Source organism: Neovison vison, chromosome 9 (genome assembly GCF_020171115.1).
Source record: "Neovison vison isolate M4711 chromosome 9, ASM_NN_V1, whole genome shotgun sequence".
In the NCBI taxonomy this organism is placed as follows: Eukaryota; Metazoa; Chordata; class Mammalia; order Carnivora; family Mustelidae; genus Neogale; species Neogale vison.
Window position 1 is genome coordinate 10,891,874 of NC_058099.1, and position 26,219 is coordinate 10,918,092.

General features: G+C 38.6%; 1 protein-coding gene across 10 annotated transcripts in view; it reads left to right on the forward strand.

Annotated features, from left to right (window-relative positions):
- The window catches only part of DENND1A (DENN domain containing 1A), a 495,826-nt gene that overhangs the window by 103,527 nt on the left and 366,080 nt on the right, over nucleotides 1-26,219 (forward strand). For all 10 annotated transcript variants that reach the window (XR_006386371.1, XM_044264938.1, XM_044264939.1 and 7 more), the window contains exon 3: nucleotides 21,670-21,713. Coding sequence is in view for 9 of the 10 variants with exons in the window: in XM_044264938.1 (XP_044120873.1) it covers nucleotides 21,670-21,713 (44 nt within the window). In the remaining variant the exon portion in view is untranslated. The remainder of the gene's footprint in view (nucleotides 1-21,669; nucleotides 21,714-26,219) is intronic.

A 26,219-nucleotide genomic window follows, 5' to 3' on the forward strand; every position in this document is an offset into this window, starting at 1 on the left:
TGGTAGAATATTTTAAAAGTTGAATAAATACCAAGTATTGGTAAAAATGCCAAGTATTGGTAAAAATGTAGGACCACAAAAACTCAACTCTTTTGGCAACACCTAGTAAAGAGAAGGGTGCTCATAGCCTGGGAACCAACAGTTTCACTTTTAAGTAGATGACATAGAGAGATTCTCATGTGTGCACAAGGAGACAGAATCAAGAATGTTCATAGCAACATTCTTTTTTTTTTTGTAATAGAGAAATACTGAAAACCTAAATGACCAGCCCTAGAGGAAATGGATAAATTAGGAGTTACTTATAATCGAAGAACTGTATAGCAATTAAAATGAAATCTCATCTACTTAACACAAATTGGATAAATCTCAAAAATATAATTATGAGTAAAAAACAAGTTGAAAAAGCAGTATACAGATACATAAATGTTAAAATTATGAAGCTCTTTTGTCATGTGTGCATTCATATGTATTAACAGTATAGAAGCATGGAGGGGAAGGCTTACTAACCTCAAGACCGGTGATTCTTTGGAAGGAGGAGAAGGATGAGATGAGGGTGGAAGGTGGTGCTTTAAGCTGTATTTGTAAATAGGAATGTTGCAGAAGTTTATTTCTGCCCATCAGTTGGTGAATTAATAGGTAAAATGTGGTATATTCATTTAATGGAAAACTATTCAGCTATAAAAAGAAATTACTGGTATACGCTTTGGGCGTACTTCAGAAATATTATGCTAAGTGAAAGAAGCAAGACACAAGACACCATATATTGTATGATCACATTTATTGAATGTCCAGGAGAAGCACATTTAGAGGGATAGAGTAGATTAATGGTTGTTTGGCACTGGGGTAGGAAAATAGGTTAATAGTAAAGGGGCACGAGGAATTTCACTGGGATGATGAGCGTGTTCTAAAACTGATTTATGGTGTCAGTTGCACAAGTTGGCAAATTTACTAATAATCATTGGAGTATACAATTGAGATGGGTGAATATATATAAAATTTACCAAATGAAGTTATAAAAAGTTAATATTTTTTATATCTGTATGGTAGTCAATATAAAAGTGTTTCAGGGGTCCTGTTAAAAATGATTAAATAGGACACCTTTTCATGTCATTTATAGTTCCAAATCACTTTATTACTTTTAAAAATGTATTGAGATTTAGAAGGAGGTAAATCCACAAAGTGTGTAGCTTCATGAATGTATATAGTTGTGTAGCCCTTACCCAGATCAAGATCATGTATATTATAGTAATGTGATTATAGTTAACAATGCTGAATTGTATACTTGAAATGTGCTAAGGGAGTACATCTTAAATAAGTGTTCCTGCCACATGTGAAAAAGGTAACTGTGTGAGGTGATGGGTGTATTATGTAGCTGGGTCGTCCTGAATATTTAACAATGTATATGTATATCAAAACATCAAGTTGTACACCTTAAGTTATACCTAAATAAAGCTGGAGTAAAATATCCTATGTGGCACTCTAGAAGGCTCCGTTGTGTTTCCTCATAGCCTCCTCCCTTTTCTTGCCTCCTACTGTTTCATTATCATTAAGTGTTAGTCTTGTTTTTGAACTTCATAGAAATAGGATCATATAGTTCCTTTGGTTTAAAAATATGTCTGAGATTCGTCCAGGTTGTTGCATGTAGTTCATTCTTAAAGATTTATTTTTTTAAAATTTATTTTATTTTATTTTTAAAGATTTTATTTATTTACCTGACAGAGAGAGAGATCACAAGTAGACAGAGAGGCAGGCAGGGAGGGGCTAGGAAGCAGGTTCCCTGCTGAGCTGAGAGCCCGATACATACGGGGCTCGATTTCATGACCCTGAGACCATGACCCAAGCCGAAGGCAGAGGCTTAACCCACTGAGCCACCCAGGTGCCCCAAAGATTTATTTATTTTAGAGAGCAAGTGCGTGAATGGGGGGAGGGGGAGAAGGAGAGAATCTCAAGCAGACACCCAGCTGAGCATGGAGCCTCACACAGGGCTCGATCTCATGACTCTGAGATCATGACCTGAGCCAGTATCACCAGTTGGACACTTAATCAACTGAGCCACTTATTTGCCCCTAGTTCATCCTTTCTGATTGCTGTACAGTTTTCCATGGTAGATATACCGCAGTTTGTTCATCCTTCCATTGATTGACACTTGTGTTTTACTCTTAGCAACAAAGCTGCAATGAATATTTTTGTACATGTCTTTTGGTAAACGTACCCACTTGTTTCTCTTGGTTATATATCTAAGTAGAATTACTGGGTCATGAGTTGGGGGTGTGCTGAGTTTCACTAAATGCTGTCAAATTTCTAAATGCCAGTTTCTTCCTCTCTAGCGGTCCTTGAGAGTTCCAGTTGCTCCACACCCCACTGCGTGGCTCTGTGGCATGGGTTACCTCACTTTATTTAGCCATTGCTCTACTGACCGATATTTAGGTTGTTTCATATTTTCAGTACTTTGAATAAAACTCTCATGAACCTTTTTGTAGAAACAGTGCTTCGATGAGTTCCATAAATGCTTTCCTAGAAATAAAATTGGTGATTTAAAAGGCATGGACATTTATTTATTTATTTGACAGATCACAAGTAGGCAGAGAGGCAGGCAGAGAACAGGCTCCCTGCTGAACAGAGCCTGATGTGGGACTCGATCCCAGGACCCTGGGATCTTGACCCAAGCCAAAGGCAGAAGCCTTAACTCACTGAGCCACCCAGGTGCCCCAAGGCATGGACATTTACAATGGATTTTGTTTGTGTTGCTAAAAAATTACAGTCAATTGTTTTCCATCCAACCACAGTCTCAGTTACCAAGGTTATGAGAGTTGCTTGTTTCCCCAGATGCTTCAGTCTCCGTATGTTTCCCATACTTTTAACCTTTGCCAAACTGATGAGGGGAAGAAAACAACAGAAGTTAGGGACCATAACACTTCAGCACTTTGCAACCCTTTTCTGGCATCGTTCAGGTGGTAAGGTAAGGGGTCTAGTGTCCCATCTCCTTTGAAATGCTTTCAGTTTTGCAGGCTCTGAGGGGAAGGAGAGGCTGGGTTGATCTCTTAATGGGATCTAATCAAGGCTTCATGCAAGAAGGATGAGAGAATTCAAGCTTGAATCAAAATGTTGGCTACCTAGATAACGCCCGGACTATGTTGGTAAGGGATGGAGGAGCAGATACAATTCCTTGACAGAGGCTACTGCCTTTCTTACCTCATTTGATGAGGTATAAGAGTCCTTAATTTACCTGTTCACCCTTCCTTTCAAAACTGTCCTAATTTCTGTTGTACCTGAGCAACTTCAGGAGAGCATTTGTGTGCCTCTTATGAGGGAGAGACCACAGATCATTTGTCTTAATGCCCTCTTCATGCCTAACATGCTACTAGTAGTGCGCATATAAATTCCGTGAATGACTCACTGGGACCCCCTCCCCCCACTTTGGAAGGGAAATGTCAGAAGAGTTTGACAATGTCCTATTACTGCTCCTCAAGACTGGACCTTCCTGGAGAGGGCCTGAGGAGAGCAACAGAGGACAAGGACTGGCAAGGAGCCCGGCATGAGTTAGCACTCCTCTCTGGCTGAACCGGGATAACAGGACAGCAGCGCTGGCAAGGAAAGGCCAGGATTTTTAAGTCCAGCTCACACATAGAGCTGTGGTGAGGACTCCAATTATACATAAGCAGAAGCTCACGGAGAGGAATGGAAGCGCTGGTTACTGCGGAAGCGGTTGCGGTCTTCATATGCCTCCTCCTTCACGGTGGCTTCTGCAAGAAACAGAGTATTAAGCATTTGCTAGGTGCCAGCTACCTTTCAACGTGCTTCACTTCCATTATTAACCCTGAAAATTCTGTGAGGCAGACATTATTCTGCCCCATTTACAGATCAGGGCAGTGGGGCTCAGAAAAACTGATTTGTCCAGGTTCACACGGCTGATAAGTAGTGGAATTGAGATTCTAATTTAGGAATGACTTCAGTGCTGGGGCTCCTGGGTGGCTTAGTTGGTTAGGTGGCTGCCTTTGGCTCAGGTCATGATCCCAGCACCCTGGCATGGAGCCCCGCGTTGGGCTCCCTGCTCAGCGGGGAAGCCTGCTTCTCCCTCTCCCACTGCAGCTCCTCCTCTTGTACTCCCTCACTCGCTCTCTCACTCTCTCTCAAATAAAATCTTTAAAAAAGAAAATGGGAATGACTTCAGTCCTCACTCTCTTCACTTGCCACACTATTGTGAAAAATAACATTAAAAATAATATAATGTCTAAAATAGGCTGATTTCTTACCACATGCCAGGCACTAATTCGGCTTCTTTAAGTGCATTATTTCATTTACTATGCTATAAAATAGATGCTCTCTTAATGCCCACTTTACAGATGAGGAAACTAAGCAGAGGAAGTTTATGAACCTGGGTGGCTCAGTGGGTTAAGCCGCTGCCTTCGGCTCAGGTCATGATCTCAGGGTCCTGGGATCAAGTCCCGCATCAGGCTCTCTGCTCGGCAGGGAGCCTGCCTTTCTCTCTCTCTCTGCCTGCCTCTCCGTCTACTTGTGATCTCTCTCTCTGTCAAATAAATAAATAAAATCTTTAAAAAAAAATAATAACCTTCACTAGGCCACACAGCTAATTCTAGAAGAGTCCATATTGAAATCCAGTCCACACCACCTTCTTGGGTCATAGTCTGGAATGATCTTGCCCGGATGGTTTCTAAGCACCTTCGTTAGCCTTGAGAGTCTTCAGCCTTCTCCTCTCAGGCATAGGGATCACCTTATGGTTTACTGTTCTTATAATCCTGCAGGTGCCAGAGGCTTCCAGAAGGTGTATAACTAAACTTGCTGTGTGAGTTAAGCTACTGTGGCAGCATATAGGTTTTTTACCATCAGGTGAGATACTGGAGGTAGCAGTGCTGCTTGGATTACATAGTCCTAGGGTAGGGCCATGGCCCCACACAGCGGGTTCCAGAGCAGGTTTGTCCCTGCGAGGATGCGGAGCGAGAATGGCCTGATCAGTGCCCTGAGAGAGCCCTCCGTAGTCTGAGCTTGCGGCCTCCTGGGAATCCAGTTGTCCATCCCCACCCCCAGCTGCAGCTGGGAAGACCCAACCCTGACAAAGTCCCATTCCTGTTCTCCAGGATGAGTTGCTTGTTTGTTCAAAAATATCTGTGTGAGGGACGGTGCAAGCAAGTCTGAGAGAAACCCTAAGAAGACAATCTTTGCCAAACCTTTATCTCAGTGCTCCCTGAGCACGGACGAATTCGCTGAGAATCCTAGTTTAATCTGTCTTGAGGGAGCTTGAAATTACTGGAATTTCGACAGCGGTTAGCTTCAGAGGCACTGTAGGGTTTGGGTTGTTTTTCTCTCTGTCTTGGGTACCAGCCTTCTACTGCCCTCTTGATCATTCCCTTCTATGCACCCAACAGCCCAGATTTCCTGTGTGTCCTGTTTCTCAAGGCCTGGCCCCTTACCTGGCTCCAGGGAGCCTGCCCTCACTTGTTGTTGGCATGGATGCGCAGTCCAGAGGCTGAGGAAACCTTGCTGATTTTCACCCAGGGGAGGGTTGTATTTTTAAGACTATTGAAGAAATGCAAATTGAGGAGAGCTCTTGTAGCATTATTCCAAGCTAAGAATCCTTCTGTTATCTCCTATATATAAGGTTTTATTGGTTCAATTTCAACCAGTTTCAACCATTTCAACCAAATGGGGATGGGGCTTCATAGAATACAAGTTTTACGGTAATGGCAGGAGGGAGGAAACCCCTCTAGACGATGAAGCGAAACCATGGGAGTAAAGTCATCCAGCCAAACGGAGAGGATGAAAGGAGGCTTTAAAATTCTCATTGTTATGTCAAGTGTATCAGTCTAGTTTAGAACAATTACTCAGTTACTGAGTTAATTGCTTCTTAATGGAAAATATATATTTCAATGTTCAGACTTCCTAAATCCTTAATTTAAAAAAGGCATATATAGAATGGTATTTAAGTATTGGCTACTGCTGCTTAAATTTAGAATTTTACTTCATTGAAAGGGCTTTGTTTTGTTTTCTTTTATGAGAGTCTTAACTCTGTAGGATGGTTGGCCACAGGGAAAACCAGAAAGAAGTGCTTTCCTTAGGGCTATTTTCCTTTAAAGGATACTTGTAGCTATGGACATTTTACCAAAGCAGTGAGTTGTCTGAGGATTTTTAGATCATAGAATGACAGAATTTTAGAGTCCAAAGAATTCTTTTAGTCAACACTTTCAGTTTATATTTGAGAGAATTTATATTCAAAGACTTTTTATGATCACATAGTGGCAGAATCTAGGCCTGCTGATTCCCAATCTGATACTTTAATATTCATGCTAAATCTTATGTTGTAATGTTATTGTGACTGTCTAAAAGCCTACTGAAAAATGATTGCATGTAAAAAGTCAGATATTGTTCAGGTGTAGGAGACACAATGCTAAATAAAAGTGGTTCAACTACCGAGAAGGCTTGGACTAAGATAGGGAAGGTCAGCAAGTAGATGGAACATTGTCCAGTGTGATACAAGATGTGTGTCAGTCAAGGTCTAGTTGAAGAAGAGAGAGACCACTCCATCAGAAAAGGAGTGAGTACAGAGAATTCCGTCTTAGAGAATCATTGGAAAGAGTGGAGGAATATGCTTCAGGCTAAATCTCCAGGAATGACTTTAAGAATCACTCTGCAGAAGTAGCACACCAAAAGATTGGCCACGGCTGCTGTGTCAGGAAGCTGAGGGATTCTGGAAGCTGCTATCCCAAGTGTCAGTCCCAGGTCATTCCTTTGACCACTTGGGCTTAGGAAGTCTCCATCAAATTTGATGCCTCCAGAGCCATCATGCCATTCCTACAAGTTCTGAATCAGAGAATTGGGTTCTTTGTGTTACCTCCTGGCTCTCTTCTTGGCGGTGCTCTGATTTCAGGCCTCACCAAGTGGATCTAATTGGCAGAACCAAAATCATACCCAAGATGAAGTTATTGGAATAATGTGCTTGAATAATGTGCTTGAATGCTGGGGTGCCTTGATTCTTGGGAGGAGTGCAGATGGTAGGGAGGTATGGGTCCTGGCCTTGGGAGCTGCATATTTTATTTATTAAGAAGACAAGCACTTACAGAAGTAACAGTCTAAGATAGTAAATGATTAGATGTGCAAGCAGGTGTTAATAATTTGATGCTACCAAAACAGTAAATATTACAGAAGCTCAGAGGAAATCAGTCAATGTGGGCTAAAGTAGTCAGGGGTACGTTCCCGGAGAGGCAGATGGGGACATTATATGCTGTTGTACGCCATTTAAATCAAATTTCTCAGGAACATATTTCTTTATTTACAGAGGTTTTTTTGGGGTGTGTGTGTGTGTGTGTGTGTGTATTTAAATTATGAGCCTTGTTTAAAAATGTGGAAGATTCAGGAAATAAGGAAAATCCCTATAATTTCACAACTGAGGCACTCATAGCTAGAAGTTTCAGTGGATTTCTATTTAGTGTTTTTTGAAAAACTTAAAAGTAATTGCTGTTACAGTGTGATAAATCTTTACATTTTGAGTTCATTCTTCCTAATGCAATGATGTTAGTATTTTCCCACGTTATTACAGACACAACCTAATTTTAATGGTCGCACAGGTGTTGGGTCACTTGAGCTTATTAATGCTCCTAGTTTTTGAAATGAAGTTTGAAACAAACATAAAAATAATTATATTTCCAATTATTTCCTTGGGACAGATTCTGAGAAGTGGAATTACTAAGATGTGGATTGTGGACATTCTTAGTGCTTTGGAAATGTATTGCCAAATTATTTGCTGGAAGGAGTGGTCGAATATATATGCTCCATTTCTTCCTTCATTCTTTTAGACTCATTCGGTACTTATGTGCTAGGCCCAGTTCCAGGTTGTAGGGATATAGTAGTGAACAAAATAGGCAAAAATCCCTGCCATCATAAAGCCATCTATACTAGTAGGAGAAAACAGATAATAAGAGAGTGTATAGTATGGGTGATAAAATGTGCTAAGGAGAAAACACAGGAAAAGAGAATAAAGAATGGTGGGAATAGAGAAATTATAATTTTAAATAAGGTGACTGGGGAAGGCAGCACTAGAAAAGTAACTTGTGGATGAAGACAGCACATGCGTCATTGCTTGGTATTTATCCCGCAGAATGAACAGCAAGGGAAAGGGCCATGAAGTGGAAGCATGGCTTGCAGGTTTGAGGAACAGCAAGTAGACCCAGGTGGCTGGAATAGGGAGTCAGGGGGCCAGAGTAATAGGAAATGAAGTCAGAGAGTTGCTGGTAAAGTAGGACCTGACTTAAGTAACAGGATTACTCTGGCTACTGTTTTAAGAACAGTCTGTAGGGAATCAGAGGCAGAAACAGAGACACCTGTTAGGTGACTGTTGTAGTGGAAATGATGGTGACTTAGACCAGAGTGGTAGTGTGGAGAAGGAGAGAAATGGTCAGAACTTGAATTTATTTTGAAGATTTAGTTGACAGATTGGCTGACAGATTGGATCTGAAATGTGGGAGAAGGATCAGGAGATCAGTTTTGGACATTTTCAATTTGAGATGTCCGCTAGGCATCCAAGTGGAGATGTTGAGCAGACAATTAGATATAGGAGTCTGGAGTTGGAAGAAATAAATGTGAAGTGTATGTGAAATTTGTATTTGTATTTGAAGTGATGAGACTGAAAAAGGCCAGCAAAAGAGGACATCAAGAAAGAAAAGTGAAGTCCAAGAACAGGTCTGGGACCCTTGAATTGTACGAGGTCTGCAAGGAGCTTAAAGGGAAACAGTGAGTCAGGGGAATGGGACACTGTGGAAGCCACATAAACAGAGAAAGTGGAACCCATCCAGGATGTCAAATGGTACTTATAGGTCAAGTAGGATGAGGATTGAGGATAGATAATTGATGTTAGGAGTAAGAAGTGAGTTAGAGTGGTCATTAGTGCGTGACCAGTTTCACAGCGGTGGTGGGGTAGAAGCTGGATTGGCACGGGTTCAGGAGAGTGAAGAGAGGAACTGGTAAGGTGGGAACAGACATCCTTTTGAGGTACCTAGCTTTGAAGACAGCGAAAGAAATGGGGTGGCAGCTGTGGGGGGCTTGACCTTTTAAAGAAGATTTGCAGAAATAACAGTATGTTTGCATGCTGATGGGAAGACTCCAGTAGAGAGGTAAAATTAATAACACGGGAGAATTGGTAGAAAAATGTCTTAGTTGGTGAGCAGGGATGGGCTCCTAGTCACAAGTGGAGGAAGAGCCTTTGCAAGGGGGCACAGGTAGTTCTTTATGGTGGTAGGATGAAGGCAGCATCTATGGGTCAGTGATAGTAAGTGGGTAGATGTAGTAGTGGAGGCTTGTGGGAGGACTCTTCTGATTGGTTTTCTCAGTGAAGGGGCAAATGAGTCAATTAGTGGCATTTGAGGTTGGAGAAGGTTTGAAGGGAGAGAGGAGAGTATGACATAGTCACCGAGGAGAACAAGAGAGTGAACGAATTAAGGAAAATATGTTACAATTAGTCAAGCTCACTTACAGTAAGTAATCCAGATTTAAAGCTAGTATTTTAGTATTTTAAGCACAGTAGGGTGATTTTCTCCACCTGGTACAGGAGTGTAGGTGGATCTCTGGATTTAACAAGGATGGTTGGACTTTTGCCAAGTGAGGTTGATAAAGTAAGAGAAGCACAAAGATGTTGAAGATGTATGGAAAAGAGTAGTTATACATAGAACTAAAGCTGGGCGAGGAGGATAGGGTGGACCTCAGGTGGATCAAGGACACTGAAAATGTTGATAATAGTGTTCCTGTGGGATTGAAGAATGAAGACAGAATATTGTAGGGCAGGACTAGAAGGGCAGGAGGTAAGTCATGGTTGGAGGCTGAGGTGTTTAAAACTCAGGGAGTTTCAGTTATTGGTAACTGTATAGAGTTTGGATGTGACCATGAGAATGAGTAGCTTGAGATTGGGTAGAAAACCTTGGCAGGGAGAAGGCCAAGGAACCAAGAATTCGGGATTTTGAAGGATTGGCTATGTGTAAACTTGAAATCGCTAAGATTGTGGTAGAAGTACTGGTAGAGTGAGGGGCAATACACCAGAATCCATGTGACTCAGGAATGAGGAATAACCCTAGGATTAGTAGATGACAGCATGGCAGAGTAGAAGTGGGGAGTGTAGATTGGTGAGCTCAGGTTAAAATCCGGGATGTTGGAAAATGAGGGAGAAAGGTCTGGAAGTGGAAACAAGGAGCAGAGGCTGCTTACCCTACCTCCAGACCAGTGGGAGGGATGGAGAGGAAACACTGACCATTTGAGAGGCCTACAGAGGAAGACAGCATTAGGTCAGAGGAAGAATGTAAGAATGAGAATCTCAATCTCTTAGAGAATTGTGCTGATCACTGACCAGGAGTGCCAGAAGGCAAGTGAAGGAGTTTCAGCGAGTGTGCCAGTTTTGTTGTTCCTTTGCCAGCTATGCTTAAAATTCACTGTACTTGTGATGGATGACATGGTTCTTTGTCTTTTTAATTTTTTAAACTGCTAGTGTAATTGAATGTTAATTCATAGAGGAATATACAATTGGCCACGTTTATAAATTGTGATGCCTAAGAACATGTTTTGGAAGGGTCTGATTTGGATGAGGGAAGAGGAGAAAGATGAGCAAAACATGTCAAGTTTTGTGGGAAAGTGGATTGATCAGCCTGGCTAGATTTGGGAATTCATTTTTTTAATGATTATTATGTTATGTTAGTCACCGTACAGTACATCATTAATTCTTGATGTAGTGTTCCATGATTTGTTGTTTGTGTAGAACACCCAGAGCTCCATGCAATATGTACCCCCCTTAATACCCATCGCTGGGCTAACACTTCCCTCCACTCCCCTCCCCTCTAAAACCCTCAGTTTGTTTCTTGGAGTCCATAGTCTCTCATGGTTCATCTTCCCTCCGATCCTGCCCCCCCTTCATTTTCCCCTTCTTTCTCCTAATGTCCTCCTTGCTATTCCTTATGTTCCACAAACAAGTGAAACCATATGACAATTGACTTTCTCTGTTGGACTTATTTCACTTAGCTTAATCTCCTCCAGTCCCATCCATGTTGATGCAAAAGTTGGGTATGCATCCTTTCTGATGGCTGAGTACTATTCCATTGTGTATATCTTCTCTATCCATTCATCTGTTGAGGGACATCTTGGCTCCTTCTACAGTTTGGCTATTGTGGACAAATGATGAGCATTTTTTTTTTCATATGTCTGTTAGCCATTTGAATGTCTTCTTTTGAGAAGTGTCTGTTCATGTCTTCTGCCCATTTTTTGACTTATTTGTTTTTTTTGTGTGTTGAGTTTGAGAAATTCTTTATAGATCTTGGATATCAGCCCTTTATCTGTAGTGTCATTTATTTGCAAATATCTTCTCCCATTGGGAATTCATTTTTTTTTAATATTTTATTTATTTATTTATTTGACAGAGAGAAATCACAAGTAGACGGAGAGGCAGGCAGAGAGAGAGAGAGAGAGAGAGAGAAGTAGGCTCCCTGCTGAGCAGAGAGCCCGATGTGGGACTTGATCCCAGGACCCTGAGATCATGACCTGAGCCAAAGGCAGCAGCTTAATCCACTGAGCCACCCAGGCGCCCGGGAATTCATTTTTTTTTTTTTTTAAGATTTTATTTATTTATTTGACAGAGAGAAATCACAAGTAGACGGAGAGGCAGGCAGAGAGAGAGAGGGAAGCAGGCTTCCCGCCGAGCAGAGAGCCCGATGCGGTCCTCGATCCCAGGACCCTGAGATCACGACCCGAGCCGAAGGCAGCGGCCCAACCCACTGAGCCACCCAGGCGCCCCCGGGAATTCATTTTTAAGAAACAAATGAAATTGGGTAGTTTGGTATTTATTTATTTATTTATTTTAAGATTTATTTGAGAAGAGAGAGCATGCATGTGTGCATGGTGAAGAGGGGCAAAGAGAAACTTTATCAGACTTCTGCATTGAGTGTAGAGCCCAATGCAGAGTTTGATCCCAGGACCCCAAGATCACAACCTGAGCCCAAACCAAAACACCTGGCAGCCCAGGTGTTTTGGTCTTAATGGCCGGGCTAAGGTTTCTAGGTGGTTCTAGCTTTATTACATAAAGGTCTTGAAACATGTTAAAAGTAGTATAGGTCCTCAAAAAAATTAATCCTAGAATTGCCATATGATTCAGCAGTTCCCATTCTGGACATAAATCGTGAAGAAGTGAAAATAGGGACTTGCACAAATATTTGTACACTCATGTTCATGGCAGCAGCATTATTTTTAAAAAATATTTTATTTGTTTATTTGAGATAGCAAACAAGAGAGCAGGAACAGGAGAGCAAAGGGAGAGGAGAAGTAGGTCCCCGCTGAGCAGGGATCCCAACATGGGGCTGGATCCCAGGACCCTGGGATCATAACCTGAGTCAAAGGCAGACACTTACTCGACTGAGCCACCCGGGTGTCCCTCATAGCAGCATTATTTATGATAGCCAAAGATGAAAGAAACTTAGGTGTCCATAGATGAATGGATAAATAAAATGTGGTATTCTTACAATGGAGTATTATTCAGCCTTAAAAAGGAGGGAAGTTCTGACACAGGCTACAACATGGATGAGCCTTGAAGACATTGTGCTGAGTGAAATAAGCCGGGCAGGCAGGACAGGTATTGCATGATTCCATTCATATGAGGTACCTAGGGTAGTTAAATTCATAGAGACAGTAAATAGAATGGTGGTTGCCAAGGGCTATGGGGAAGGGAAAATTGGAAGTTATTTAATGGGTTCAGAGTTTTAGTTGGAGAAGTTTTAGAGATAGATATAGTGATGGTTGTATAATAATGTGAATGGACTTAGTGCCACTGAATTGTATATTTAAAAATGTTAAAATGGCAAATTTTATGTATATTTTACTCCCTGCTCCCCCCAGCACCCTCCCAGTGGTATAGGGTATATAGGTATCATATAGGATACATGGTACAGATATGGACTAGGCAGCAATGGCTTGTTTCCAGGGAAAGAGAGGCAGAATTTTGTTGACAAGAAAGTCTTCTGGTTGACAGGCATAGTATGTTTCCCTTGCTGGCGTGTCAGCTTTGTTTATACTGTATGTGGTAGTTTGGCCTTGGCATTGGGGTTCTCAGTATGGCTTGGAGGTGCTTGGGAAATACATTTTCTAAGTAGGAAAACATTTCTCTACATTCTCATCCATTCCGTGTAGCAAAAAAATTTCTTTTTCATAGATTATCCAAGGATACCCTCTAGTCTTCAGAATTATTCTAAGTTGTTAATAGGAATTCATTTTTTCATTATCATGTTTGCTAGTTGAATTGAGTGCTAGTTACTCTGGAGTCATTTTATTTATATCCTGAACTTGGCAAAGAAGTTTTAAATAGAGAAATTGGAAAGCTCTCATTCATAGTCTGCTAAGGCCTATTTCGTGACAACATGTTTTGGTTATTTGTCCAGATGTATTCTTATTGTTGAGTCACAATAATAACTAGAAGACAGATCAACAGGAGGACATACATAAATAAAGCCAAAAAAGAAAGCCACTGTTGGATTCTTGGGAGTCTGATGGATCCAGGCTGAATCCCAGCTCTGTTGCTTAATTGAATTTGTTCTTAGTGAGCCTCACTCTTATTTTTAAAACAGGGGTGCATCTCCTTACCTGGCAAAGTTTTGTTATGATTAAGATAATAAAATAAACCACCTTTGGCAACTACTGGTATACATAGGCATTCAGTAAATGGTAGCTGGTAGTATTCTAATTATTACTGCAAAAATGTTTAATGGAACTCTGTTTCTGAAACCCAGAATGCAAACTTAGAAAGCAAAGAAATTAGCAGATAGGTCCTTCAGTTTATACAGAGATTCACCTCAGGGTTTCTGTAAATCTGGGAGAGTCCCTAGTGCATTTGATGTTTACAGATCATTAGCAAACAGATGCCAGGAGGCAAATAAACTGTAGCTTAAGGATTTTCAAACCGCTGACGATGAAGAGAAAATCAGTTTCTGATAAAGTTATAACATTTCTAGGTAAGTAATGGCAGGCAATGGGAAAATTTTAATTGGGTTTATAAAAGTTTATTTCAGGAACACATGTATTTCCAATTTGAGGCATACCTATACATCTGTAGCCATCTAATTTATGGTGCTTGCTTATTTCTCCACTGGGGTTAATAATAAAACAACAACTAATATTTATTGTATGCTTACTTATATGCCATTGTGTCTTTAGGAGGGAAGCCTATAGCTTTCAGAGGCTTGTTCTCAATTGGATGTTTTGAAATTGGCCTTTTCTCCATTTTGAGAGACAGGGTATTTAATGAGTTTATTCTCTTACGCCAAAATATTTGTTAAGCATTTGTAACCGAGAAGACCTTCTGTAGCAGACAAAGCTAAGTAGAACAAGGGCCCTGGCCTCCACAGATACTGACTTCCTGCCCATTGGTCTGTTAGAAGGTGGCTGTGGTAGCATGAGATGAACCATGGTCTAGTCCTAGAGTCTGCATCTGGCCACTTCCTCCCTCAAAGCTTTTTCTGCCCTGGTCGGAATTAGGTTTGATGCCCTCCTGCTCATCCTAGCACAGCACTTTGTGAAAGTCTGTGGTGAATTAATTCTGCGGGTTCTCCATTAGGGTCACACTGTAAACTACTTGACAGCAAGGACTGGCTTTTTCATTACCTGCGCCAGTCACACCAGTATATTTGTGTCATGAGTAAATACTAATTTTCTAACTTTGGACAAATGGTAACCTATTGCTTTCTTTAATGATGATACGCTTAACGATAGTCCCAGTATCAGTGTTGTCATGAAGATTAAATTAGAAATTGTGTATCTAATGCCTGTCCTGGTGCCTGACACGTAGTGGGTCTGCAATCAGTAGTTGCATTTGAGTAAATAATGAAGTTATCTCTTTCCACCAGATTTGACAGTTGTGATATATCTATTTATGAAGACCATATGCAGTGATGTCATGTTTGTAGTACATAAAGGGCACAGCTGTCATTTAGGTGAAGTCTGAAGTAATTATTCACATTGGAATAAAAATTGGACACTTACGATGTTCATTCAAAAAGAAGGGCTAAAACGAACCCTAACTCTCAGGGAAATTAAACGGAAACCTGAGGTTATAGCCATTAAAAAAAAAAAGGGCCTTCATCAATATTTATCAATTTGATAGATTTTAGGAATAGTTCCAAACCCTGAACTAATTTTTAAAAACCAAAATATTTAAATAATAATAATGAAAGTTGAAAGCTAGGATATTCAGGCAAAAAGGAAAGTGTAAGTGAACATAGTCTCTGGATTTTTTCTTCTCTCCAGCACACTCTTTCTTTCCATTTTAAAGCTCCCTTTGGAATTCGACTTATGTTTGATTTTTGGGTTAAGTGGCATAAGTTTGGTTGGGAATCAGATTTATATACCTTTTGTAGATGGAATGAGTTATGGAAAGTATTTCTAATTATCGGTAAGTAGTGGCATTGGCTGGTCAAAAATCTATCACCATTCTCTAGAAAGAGACGTAACTCCCAAGATTTTACTGCATAATGTCAGTGGACTCTTTATTTGTAGAACAGCTGATGCATTTAAGACTTGTTGATTCACTTAATTGATAACTATACTACATTCATAACTCCAACATCTGAAAACAATAGGTCAGTGTCTGCTGTTTATGCATAGAGAGCCACATCAGAGCAGGATATGTCTGAAAGGCAGAATCTGTTAGTTCGAGGAGGAATCTGGCACGTGAGTGGTCCCATTGCTTGCCATACTGAGGTGGGCTGTGTTCCCCTTCCCTAAATAATGCTGTTTGGGTTTTCTTTATAGGTGTAGATGGTGCACTGGTCCTGTGTTATCAGGCCAGCTGCTGTGAAGTGTAATATTTGAGTGTGTTTCTGCCAGTGTTGAAAGGAAAGGCTGGAATAGAAACACAGTTTTAAAATTAGTGATGACTAAAGTTTTTGTGTCTAAGGGTCTTCATGTTTTAGATCAAAAAGTTAATACCTGGAATAATTTTTAAGAAATTCCAGTTGTGGGGCACTGGGTGGTTTAGTTGTTAAAGCATCTGCCTTTGGCTTGGGTCATGATCCCGGGATCCTGGGATGGAGCCCCTCGTCAGGCTCCCTGCTCAGCGGGAAGCCTGCTTCTCCCTCTCCTGCCTCCCCTGCTTGTGTTCCCTCTCTTTGCTGTGTTTTCTCTCTGTCAAATAAATAAATAAAATCTTAAAAGAAAAAGAAAAGAAAAGAAATCCCAGTTGTACGTGGAAACTGAAGGTTCATTTAAAGTACTTGGAAATGATTTTTTTTTTTGAATTAGTGAAGTATACTCTTCTGTAATTACAGGATAAAATCTGCAGCAATTTTTGTTTGAAGCAAGTAACTTTTAATTTAAAAACATTTTTAAAGCAATGACAACATAACCTATTTTGTTTCATTGTTAAGGAAAAGGAAATCATGTTGATAGTTTTTTTTTCTATGTAAAACATTTGAAACATTCCTTTCAGAAATACTTTTTTAATTAAATTTTAACATAAGTGGAATAGTTTACTAGAATAATTGTATTGAGTTAAAATGCTAAACAAATGATTCAGGTATTTTATAATATAAAGTAAGTAAAGCTGATTCATTAGAGCAGCAGTGAGTTTAATAGGGAGTGTCCTTTAAGCTTTTTTTTTTTTTTTAGTGGACTCCATCTTGTAATCACAGTGTCAAGAAACTTTTTATTTCTACATTATACAAAAAAAAAGAACTTTTCTTCTTGAAGATGAGAAGAAAAAGCTTATTTCTGAGTGTGTTTTGGAGTAGATTGAGCTTGTCCTCAAAACGTATAACTTCTCAGACTACTCGCTGAGTGTATACATTTTCAGCGTATAAAATTTGAACATGGCATTAGGGAAAGAGCAGTGTAATGGACTATCCCTCATTTGCAGCATATTCCCATCTTCTCATCTGGAAAATTAAATCTGATTACAACTTGGATTAACATTTACGGTTGTGGGGGAGAGGAAGATAGTCTCTTAAACTACATGGAATTAAACAATGAGGTGATACCATTTATGGCTAATTTTTAAGTCTTTTAAAGAGGAGGTTTTTTTTTTTTAATAATTATAAGCTTTAAATATGTTCAATATTTTGTTTCTTACTGACTGAAATATCCTAGGGATAATGACTGAATAAATTTTTAGTGGGCATTAAATGTAATTTTTTCTGCCTTGATACCTGCCACATTAAAAGTGAAAGCAGCGTAGGTTCCCATGTTAGCGGCTACATTTGCCTGCAGTCTCTCTTAAATTTCCTAAAAGAGCTTCAGTTATGGAAGATGGTAACATTTGGTTCGTGTGTAGTTGTCCCACATTTCATAGAAAATGAAGTCAGTGTATTTTTCAATAAAGAGTTAAAGTGTCGTGCCTTGATCCTTCATATGGAGTCATTGGTATGACAGAGGAAAACAGGAAAATAATTTGGTAAGAGGTGTGTGTATGTGTGTGTGTACGTACACATACTAGTTACTGATCTACAAATGAGCCCTCATACATAACCACAGTACTTTTATGAATTATTTTGCATTTCTGTTGTAAAAGATCTGTCTACCACGTTTTCTAGGAACTTTAAGCCTAAGGCAGAACTCAAGGTTTTGGAGCCTGTGTAAAATAATTTATAGCCCCGTTCCAGCAAGTCTTGCCCAAACTCTAATTCTATTAATTAAACATCCTGTGGCAATCTGGTATATCTTAAAGACTTAAAGTATGTTACAGTAGGAGACTAGAAAACATGAACAATTGAGGTCGAAGAAAATTAACCTTTCTTTAAAAAAAAAATCAAGACATTGTTGTTCTGAGACTTCCCCCCAACCCTTGCTGAGCCCCCCAAGGACCTAGCCTCTTAAGCATGGGTCATGTTCTGTGCCTGAATCAGATCAGGAGTCCTGTGCTGTGAAATGTCTGTGTTAAGTATAGAAATGCTTCTTGTGGCCTCCAGTGGAAAAGCGGTGGTGCACACGTGTCTTTGTGGAGACCTCCTTTTGCGTGGCTGTGGTGCTAGAAGAACGTAGTGGCCCATCCTGTTGACACAATGTGAAGCTTTATTCCAGAGCCAGGTGCCTCTTTTCGGCTTACGTGGTTGAGAGATCCATGGACTCTACCATACCATACATCTTGTGGCAAGATATTTTAAATACGTTATGTTCGTATTTTCCTAGGAGATGATGAAATTGATTTTTAATTTTAAGAATCTACTACTTAAATCTGGAGGAAGTTGCTGAGAGAGAAGGAAAACGAATGTTCTTAATTTTCTGTCAGAGGGACAATTCTTAGAGAAAAAGCTTGACATATGCCCATGACTCTGTTCTTACTGCCAATTGCCTGAGCAAATTGTTGCTTTTTTCCTTGGTAGTTCTCTGATCTGCAGATTTTTGTGCTGAAAGTTAGCTGTTTAGTGACACTGCATTTGGCGGTGAGGGTATGAATGTGAGAAGGTGTTTTGGAACATTAGCAATTATAGTATTGGATGGTGGATAAAGAAATAGATACATAAATATTAGACTGATGCACACTTTTCCAGTGTACATTATTTTCCATATAAAGATATAGAACATTTCATAAAATGTTCCCAGACCATTTAAAACTCAAAGAAATGCAGCTGATGCAATGAAATACATAGAGTACTTGTAAAAACATACAGACACGCAAGTGGATTGCTGCCAGACAGAAAATTTAAAGGCGGTTTGCTCAACTGCAGGGGTGCGAGGTTTTGTACATGTGCCATGCTGAAACTGTTAGTAAGGCGGGTGTTGTGTTGCTTGAGAAAAGCAGATTGTATTTGGACCTTTTAAACTCAGATGTTTCCAATGTCGATATTTTGGTGACATTATGGCATTGTGATCGACTCAAAGTGAAAAGAGAGGATTTCAACCCACTGTGTGAAATAGACATTTTTAAGAAAACTCCAATTCTTTTCAGTTTTTTGGTTAGTTTTTACAAAATGGCTTTCGTAGCTTTATAAACTATCAGATTGGATGTTCGAGCTAAGTGAGTGGAACTTTGTAGATTGGAATTTGGTTTTTAAAAAACATCGTGCATGCCCCCCCCCCCCCGTTTTTAAAATATTGCTTTAGAGAGTGTTAAGAACCCATGAAGTTTGCTTTTGTAAACCTCAGGGCCTTAAAGGAAATCACAAGCTTTATGCTTGGATCATAGTAAATAATAATCCATGTATTATCTTGGAACACGATTTTGCAAAAATCTGGGAATCTCACTCTGGGCTGTTGTAGGGCAGTTGAAGGAATTTGGTTGATGATGATTTTCGTGCCTGCCACTGAGGCAGTGTTTAGGATACTATGATTTGTGTGCCTCCCATCTTGGCATTCCATGGTCTTTACCTTCAGTATATTACAATAAGTAGATTTTTAAAAATCTGTGTTTCCTTCTCTTCTTAAAATGTTGCTATATTGTATTTATTAATAAAATACATGTTTATAATAAGTTAGTTATTAATATAGTTTCTTATTAACATAGTTGACTAAAGGTTCAAAAACTTTCCTACTCCCACCTATAAACAAGAATCTTTTTTAAATTGAAGAATGTATTATACATTTTCATTTCTGACATTCATCCCCTCACAAAATGGTGATAAAAAAAAAATTAGTCTTTGGTATTATTCCGTCTTGGTTTCCATCAGTATTTGTGGTTCCTAAGAAGCACAAACTACTGCAAGAAAACATGATATTAAAGATTTATGTGGAGTCATTTCTATACGAAGTTTTCTCGTTGAAGAGTAAGAGTTAACCACGTGATAGTTGGAAGAAAAAGAATAAGCCTTATTTTGTGGCTTTCCCAACTTCTATTTTACTGTGTCCCTCAGTGGCTTACAAGTACTTTTTTTTTTTTTTTCTGTCTTGGGACCAAATTTTAAATCTTAAAATATCAGTTTTTTCTGTGCAGGGTGATTTACCTATGTTTTAGGAATTTTAACTGCTACTCTCTTATTTAGGCTTCCCCTTATCCCCAACCCAGCACCAAGCACGGTTTTAGAGGTGTGTCTGGTTGTCCCTTTGCATCCTGCACATTCTTCCCTCTAGACCTGGTGCTTTTCATGCCACGCCATTAGCGCCCTCTGGCCTCCTGTCTCAAGTGGGCCAACTCCTTGCATGATTTCAGCCCTTCTGGCCAGAGAGAAGCAATAGCATCTTCCTCTGGCCCACTAGCAGCCCTGCACAGAGGGGACCACTCCAGAATTCTGCTGGTCATAGTCTAGACAGGTCGTTTGTCCCATTGAGTGTTTGCAGATGAGGGTAAGGAAAGAAATAGATCCCCAGTTTTTAAGTCAACTAGAAGATACTTCAAGAGTGGAAATGGTCTATAGATAGTTTCCCCTCTTTTGCACCACCTGTTTTTGGAAGCTTTGCATTTTTGGTATGCCCTTTTGAATACTCCTGTTTTTGTTATTAGCCTTGAGTTTTGAAAAATAACATCCACTGACTTTAATGACTTGAAAGCTGATATTTCTAGGATTTAAATGTAGTATGTGAATAGGCCCTTAGTTTTTTCCCTTTTTGATTCTCCACTACAGCAAGATTAATTGCATTTTTGTTTTGTGATTTGGAGGGTTTTAACTTTTATGTGGATTCACTCTCACGGAGAAGTAAATTGATATTTTAAAAGATAGCTAAGAAAACGGAATGGTATATTTTGTGATCAGTGTGTGAGGGGACCCTCAAATACTGTGTTTTTCCATATACCTTTTGCATTGATATGCGATTTCTCAAATACATATTATTCTTATCATTCCCCATAATGTGTCTCTGAGGAACCAAATGTCTTTCTCTTATTAGTAAAGATTGAATGTTTTCCTAATCAATAGCAAATGGAGTGCTAATAGCATTTAATTAGTACACTTCTGTATTGACTTAGAGACGATGGTATTGGATTATCTTGCAATTATGATGGAAAAATCGAGTGACCCCTTTAGTAATTCTGTTTTAAACAGATGGTCATAAAAGGTGTTTTCACCTATGTATTTTTATAGTTGCTGTGCAAGTCTAATTATGTTAGGTAGAACATAATATCTCATGATATTTTGTACTAACAAGCCAAAAGTGTATCGTTTGGTTCTGTTTTTGAAGAGAACTTCATCTGGTTTTACCTGTATTTTCAGGAGTTCATAAGTATTTTGGTAAGGATACATTTTATTTTTAAAAGCAAAGAATTTTGTATTTGTTCCTTGAAAGAATTCTTCTCTCACTCCCCCACCATCCTGCCAGCAGGTGCACTCACACACAGACGCGTGCACACACACGCACGCGTACACACACACACACATAATCTGAAACTGGTGTTTAAGGTGGTTTGTCAAGCCCACATCTGTAACTATGAAAAGGAGGCTTCTGATTAGAGAAAAAGAGTCAAGCCAGGTTTAGGACTCATTTTCTCTGGAAAAATATATTGAGGGCAATTTGCAGTCGGCAAGATTTTTGCATTAGGTAATAGTCTAAAGTTAACAGTAGCATCAGGTCTTCAAAATTTTTCTTTTTTGTATTTCTGGAGGAGGGTAATGGGAGTGCCTTGCCGAGTCCTTCCTTGTGCTCATCAACATAGCAGCCCCAGCTGCCCCCCTTGGATCCCCTGCCAGGGCTGCTATCATCTTCTGATCAAATATTAATGTGTGATCCTCTGCTTGCTCACTAATCCAAAGCCAATTAATATTATCTGTCAATTATTTACAGATCCTGAGGTGCAGAGGCAATTCCCGGAGGACTACAGTGACCAGGTTCGGAATGCGTAATTAATTTTTTACATGACAAAATTTATTTCAGAGTTGTTCAACATATTATTACTGTTCTTTTTACTGAAAGAGATAAATGAATTTTTAGAGGGAAGAGAAATAGCAATTAGGAACCCAAGACAAAAAAATAAAAACAAATGGAGATCAGATTGAAAGTATTCTGCTAGGTGTGGGGTGTTACCTTCAGGGAAAAAAATGCACAGAAAGTAAGGAAGAAATCTATCACAAATTTTACTTTTTACTTTGAGGTATGCTGTAGTCTGCAGTTCATTAGGAAATCCTTTTTTGGATTGCCTGTGACTTTTTTTTTTTTTTTTTTAAATGCCATTTAAGCAGTCAAGAACCAGTGTAACAAAAAAGGGAGGAGGAGGAGGAAGGAAGTTTATAACATTTCCTGGAATTTGAAATAGATTATGAAATTATGTGTAATGGTAGTATTCCAAGGAGAAGCTACACATTGAGGAATGGTCTTCTGGGTGAGGTTCTAATGATGGTAGAGAAAGTTGAGGTTGGCCGGTTGGCCCTGCCATCTCGAATTTCCTGTATGTTCCAAGTATGGAATGGAATGGAATGGAACTATTTTAATCACAAAAATAGTACTGAAGTTCTGGTGCTGCTCTACTCTTGAAAATTAGATCCAGGTTATGCATTCTGGATTCCAGTGTTTGTCTTAAGAAATATTAGAGATGTTTTATAGCTTTCTGTGGGTCATCATGCACTTTTAGTTCAAATAGGCAATTTGCTGTGCTTTTTTAAAAAACTGTTTCAAGATAGAAGCATCCTTGATTACACTGAATAAAACAACTTTATAAAGCCATCCATTGAATTTTGTCTGTTAAAAAAAATGTCCTTGAATGGAATAGGAATATGCAATACAGTAGTAGTTACACCTTTGCAATGTGGCCTGTTGTATGAGGGCAAGGTATCTGAGACATCTTTATGAATCCTGGGGACATAATGTGACCAGGAATATAACTGGATAAGCAATATAATGAGATGCTTTGTAATGAGGTTTTATTGTACAAGAACCCAAGAGAACTGGTATGGCTTGCTTTGTGTGTGATCTCAAGACTTTTAAATGAGATTTTAAAAATACTAATCTTCTCTAACCCTTGCTTCATCTTCCAACAGGAGAGTTAAATTTTTATCTTGCCCTGAATTGCTATGTGATTGAGCCCATTGGATTTAAACTACACAATCCAGAGATTATAGGACCTCTTTATTAATAATTTTTTTCTCATTAAACAGTGTCTAGAGGGTAGAAAATTTTAAAGTGTTGTTTTGAGTAGACTTGAAACCAATAGCTCTTAAGAAAATCATTATTCTAAAGTTTTGTGGCTAGGTAAATAAACTTTGTGGTCCCAGGTTCTGAATTACCCAACAAGAGAAAATTTTGTAGGACAAAACTGAAAACTATGGTTGAAAATAACATGGTTAACATCTGGTTCTAGTCCTTTAAATCTTACTATAACTGACACTTTTTGATCTTTTCTTTTTTGGGGGGGTATAAATCACATGGGTAATAGCCACATGGGTAATATGTTTATGACAAAATATTTAGGAAATATAGATAGAAATAAAAATTTTAAAAGAATGCAAAGAAAGAAAAATACAAGTCATCTATAATTTTACTACTCAAAAATAACTACTATGAAAATTTCGGGTTTTTTTTCATGTTTATGTGAATATGTTTGTGTTTGGGGTGGAATATATGTGTATATATTTGGGTACTATACATCCATATGCATATATAGTACATGTGTGTACAGAGAGAGAAATACAGGCTATTATCCATTCTGTTGTTGCATATGGAACCCTGTTTACAGATTAAATGTTATGTTATGAACTTAGTTCTCTTTACTTGGGTTAATGGATGATATTACATCTATTTCATATATTGAAGTTGGAATAATTTAAAATTACAGTAAGAACCTAAAAAATATGGAGCACTGGGTGTGGTGCATAAACAAAGAATTTTGGAACACTGAAAAAAATTTAAAAAAAAAAAAAAGAAGAACCTAAAAAACGATAGCCTTCAGCTATCTTAAAGGGCTCACAGGATAGTTAACTTGTTTCCTTTGTTTAGATCGGGGACACAATTTTAAAATTTGGAGGATGATATTCATGGGCTAGATGTAAACTTATGAGAGTTTTTTTATTCAACATCTCTTCCAACCTGGCAAAGGTAGTTTCCCTTCTTTATCACAGGTGTAGCTCAAGAATAATAGATGAATGAAAGCTCTACTTTATTTTTTGAGAAGTTACCTCCAAATTCCCAGAAGTTGATTTGACACTTGATCTGTTGGTAAAGGGAAGGGGACCTGCATATTTTTTGTTTACCTTTTTACCATTTGGGTTCTGATCTTAGTTTTTTTTTTCTTTTTTTCTTCTCAGCATTTGTTGGATTAAACCAAATTATCTTTTCCCTCAGTTGTACTATTTTAAGGAATTCTTAGAAATATTTCTATTACCTACACACTGTAAATGTTGAATATGCACTTAACCTAGACGACATTTCTAGTATTAAAACATTTATGATGTAATCCATAAGGAATATTGAACTAATTCACCATAAAGTATAGCGCTTGTTATTACGCACACGCGCGCGCGCACACATACACACACACACACTCACACTCTCCCCCTCCAGTTTTCCTCCTCGTTCGCCTAAACTACCAGTGGTTGTTTTTACATATAGTGTGTTTCCCATGTACCAGCACACTTGATCAGAGACACTTGCTGCTGCTAGATGTTTTATTCTGTGTGTTCTTTGTACCTTACAGTAAAAGAATCTGTCACAAATTATTGTGGCTCACTGCTTTAGAAACTGAGAAAAAAGGGAGGTTAGATTGACATCTGTGACTGAATAATGATGACCAGCCTTTTGGCTCTCCTTGAGCCACAAAGCTAGCACTGCCTTTAGAGTGGAAAAAGAAGTAAGAAGAAAGGGGAGGGATAAAAGAGAGTTACAAATCTGTGGTCCCGGAGATGTATTACTGTTGGACCAGTTGTCTGCGTGGTATGATAATCCATTTTGATCTTCTCTGTCTTAATTGTCTGCTAAAGACAAATGGGCAGTAAAAGTTCATCAGTTTCATCTTTTTTGCTTCTCGTTTAGAAGCAGAATAAATGATCCATCACTACAGAAGTAGCCTTTCTTTCTGACACGGAAGTAATGCAGACCCAACACGTTTTATTAAAATGTTTTCCCCTCATTATTTCGCTCCTCTCAGCTCTGATAGATCTTACTGTTTCATAAAAAATGTAATCTGAAATGTAAATAAGGGTCTTGATTCAGAAGGAAGAAGTAATGAGCAGCCTGAGCCACATCTTAGGACTCTTGATTGTAATTACTGACAAAGTGATTTCTCTGTGCCCCATTTTTTTTTTTTTCTTCCTTAAGTTGTCTGTGACACCCCCGGACCTCAATGACATCTATGGTTTAAAACCGTTAAATCACTGTAGCACCCAATATTTCATTTCAAATCCGGTAAGCCTGCTATCCTTAAACCTGTAAGTATAGGCTTTGTTAATTTCTGAAAGACCTGCAATGCCTGTGTTTTTTTTTGAAAATAGAGAAACAAGCCTAAAAGGCAAAAGCAAGGGCTTTTCAGAGTTCACAGTATTTATTCATCACCTTTTGTTTAATGCTTAGCTAGTTTAAATACTAAAACATCAACATTCATAGGGTCCTGACTTGAATCCTGCATTTAAAAAAATCTAGCAATTTACATAAATTTTAAAAATGGTTTGTCCTCTAAGCATAATATGAAGTAGTCTAAATTTTTTTTTGGGGGGTGGTGAAGATTCAATATTATAGATACAATTTGTGAGTTACTTTGGTTTTGGTAGCTTAAGCCAGATTCTTTTCAGTCTCTCATACACGTTTAGAGAGTGAAGTTCTTGATAAAGCCTGTACGATAGAAAAATTTTGTAAAAAAACAGAATCACAACGAGTTTTTTTTTTTTAAATTTCTAGAAATGGTTCTCAAAGATATCAGCATGTCAATCTAGCATTAAAAATAAAATACAAAACATGAATATCTTTTTCTGCTGGAAATAGCCTGTAGTTAATTAAGTAGATTTATAATTATTCTGTTTACTGTGTTCATTCATAATTATGGAAATAATTGGTAAAACTTTACTCATTGTGATTAGTGCAATTTTAATGAATACTAATTGAATTAAGGGAGAAAAGGATAGTTAAATTAACATGTTAGCAAATTATGGTCACCATTCTCATCAAACTCTCATCTTTGGTTTCAAAACATTATATGATTTTTCAGGTTAAAAAGAGCCTTTAGTAATTACAGTATGTACTGTGGGCTAATGTGGAGTAAAGCTGTGGTAACTTATCAGAGAGAAGATTTCCATAAGTAGCCTTGTAATATGTCAAGTATAATAGGCATTACACATACCATTTTAAAACACATTAGTTATAAGACGATTACCTCTTGTACTAAAATATGTAGAATTAATAATTTGTTCTCA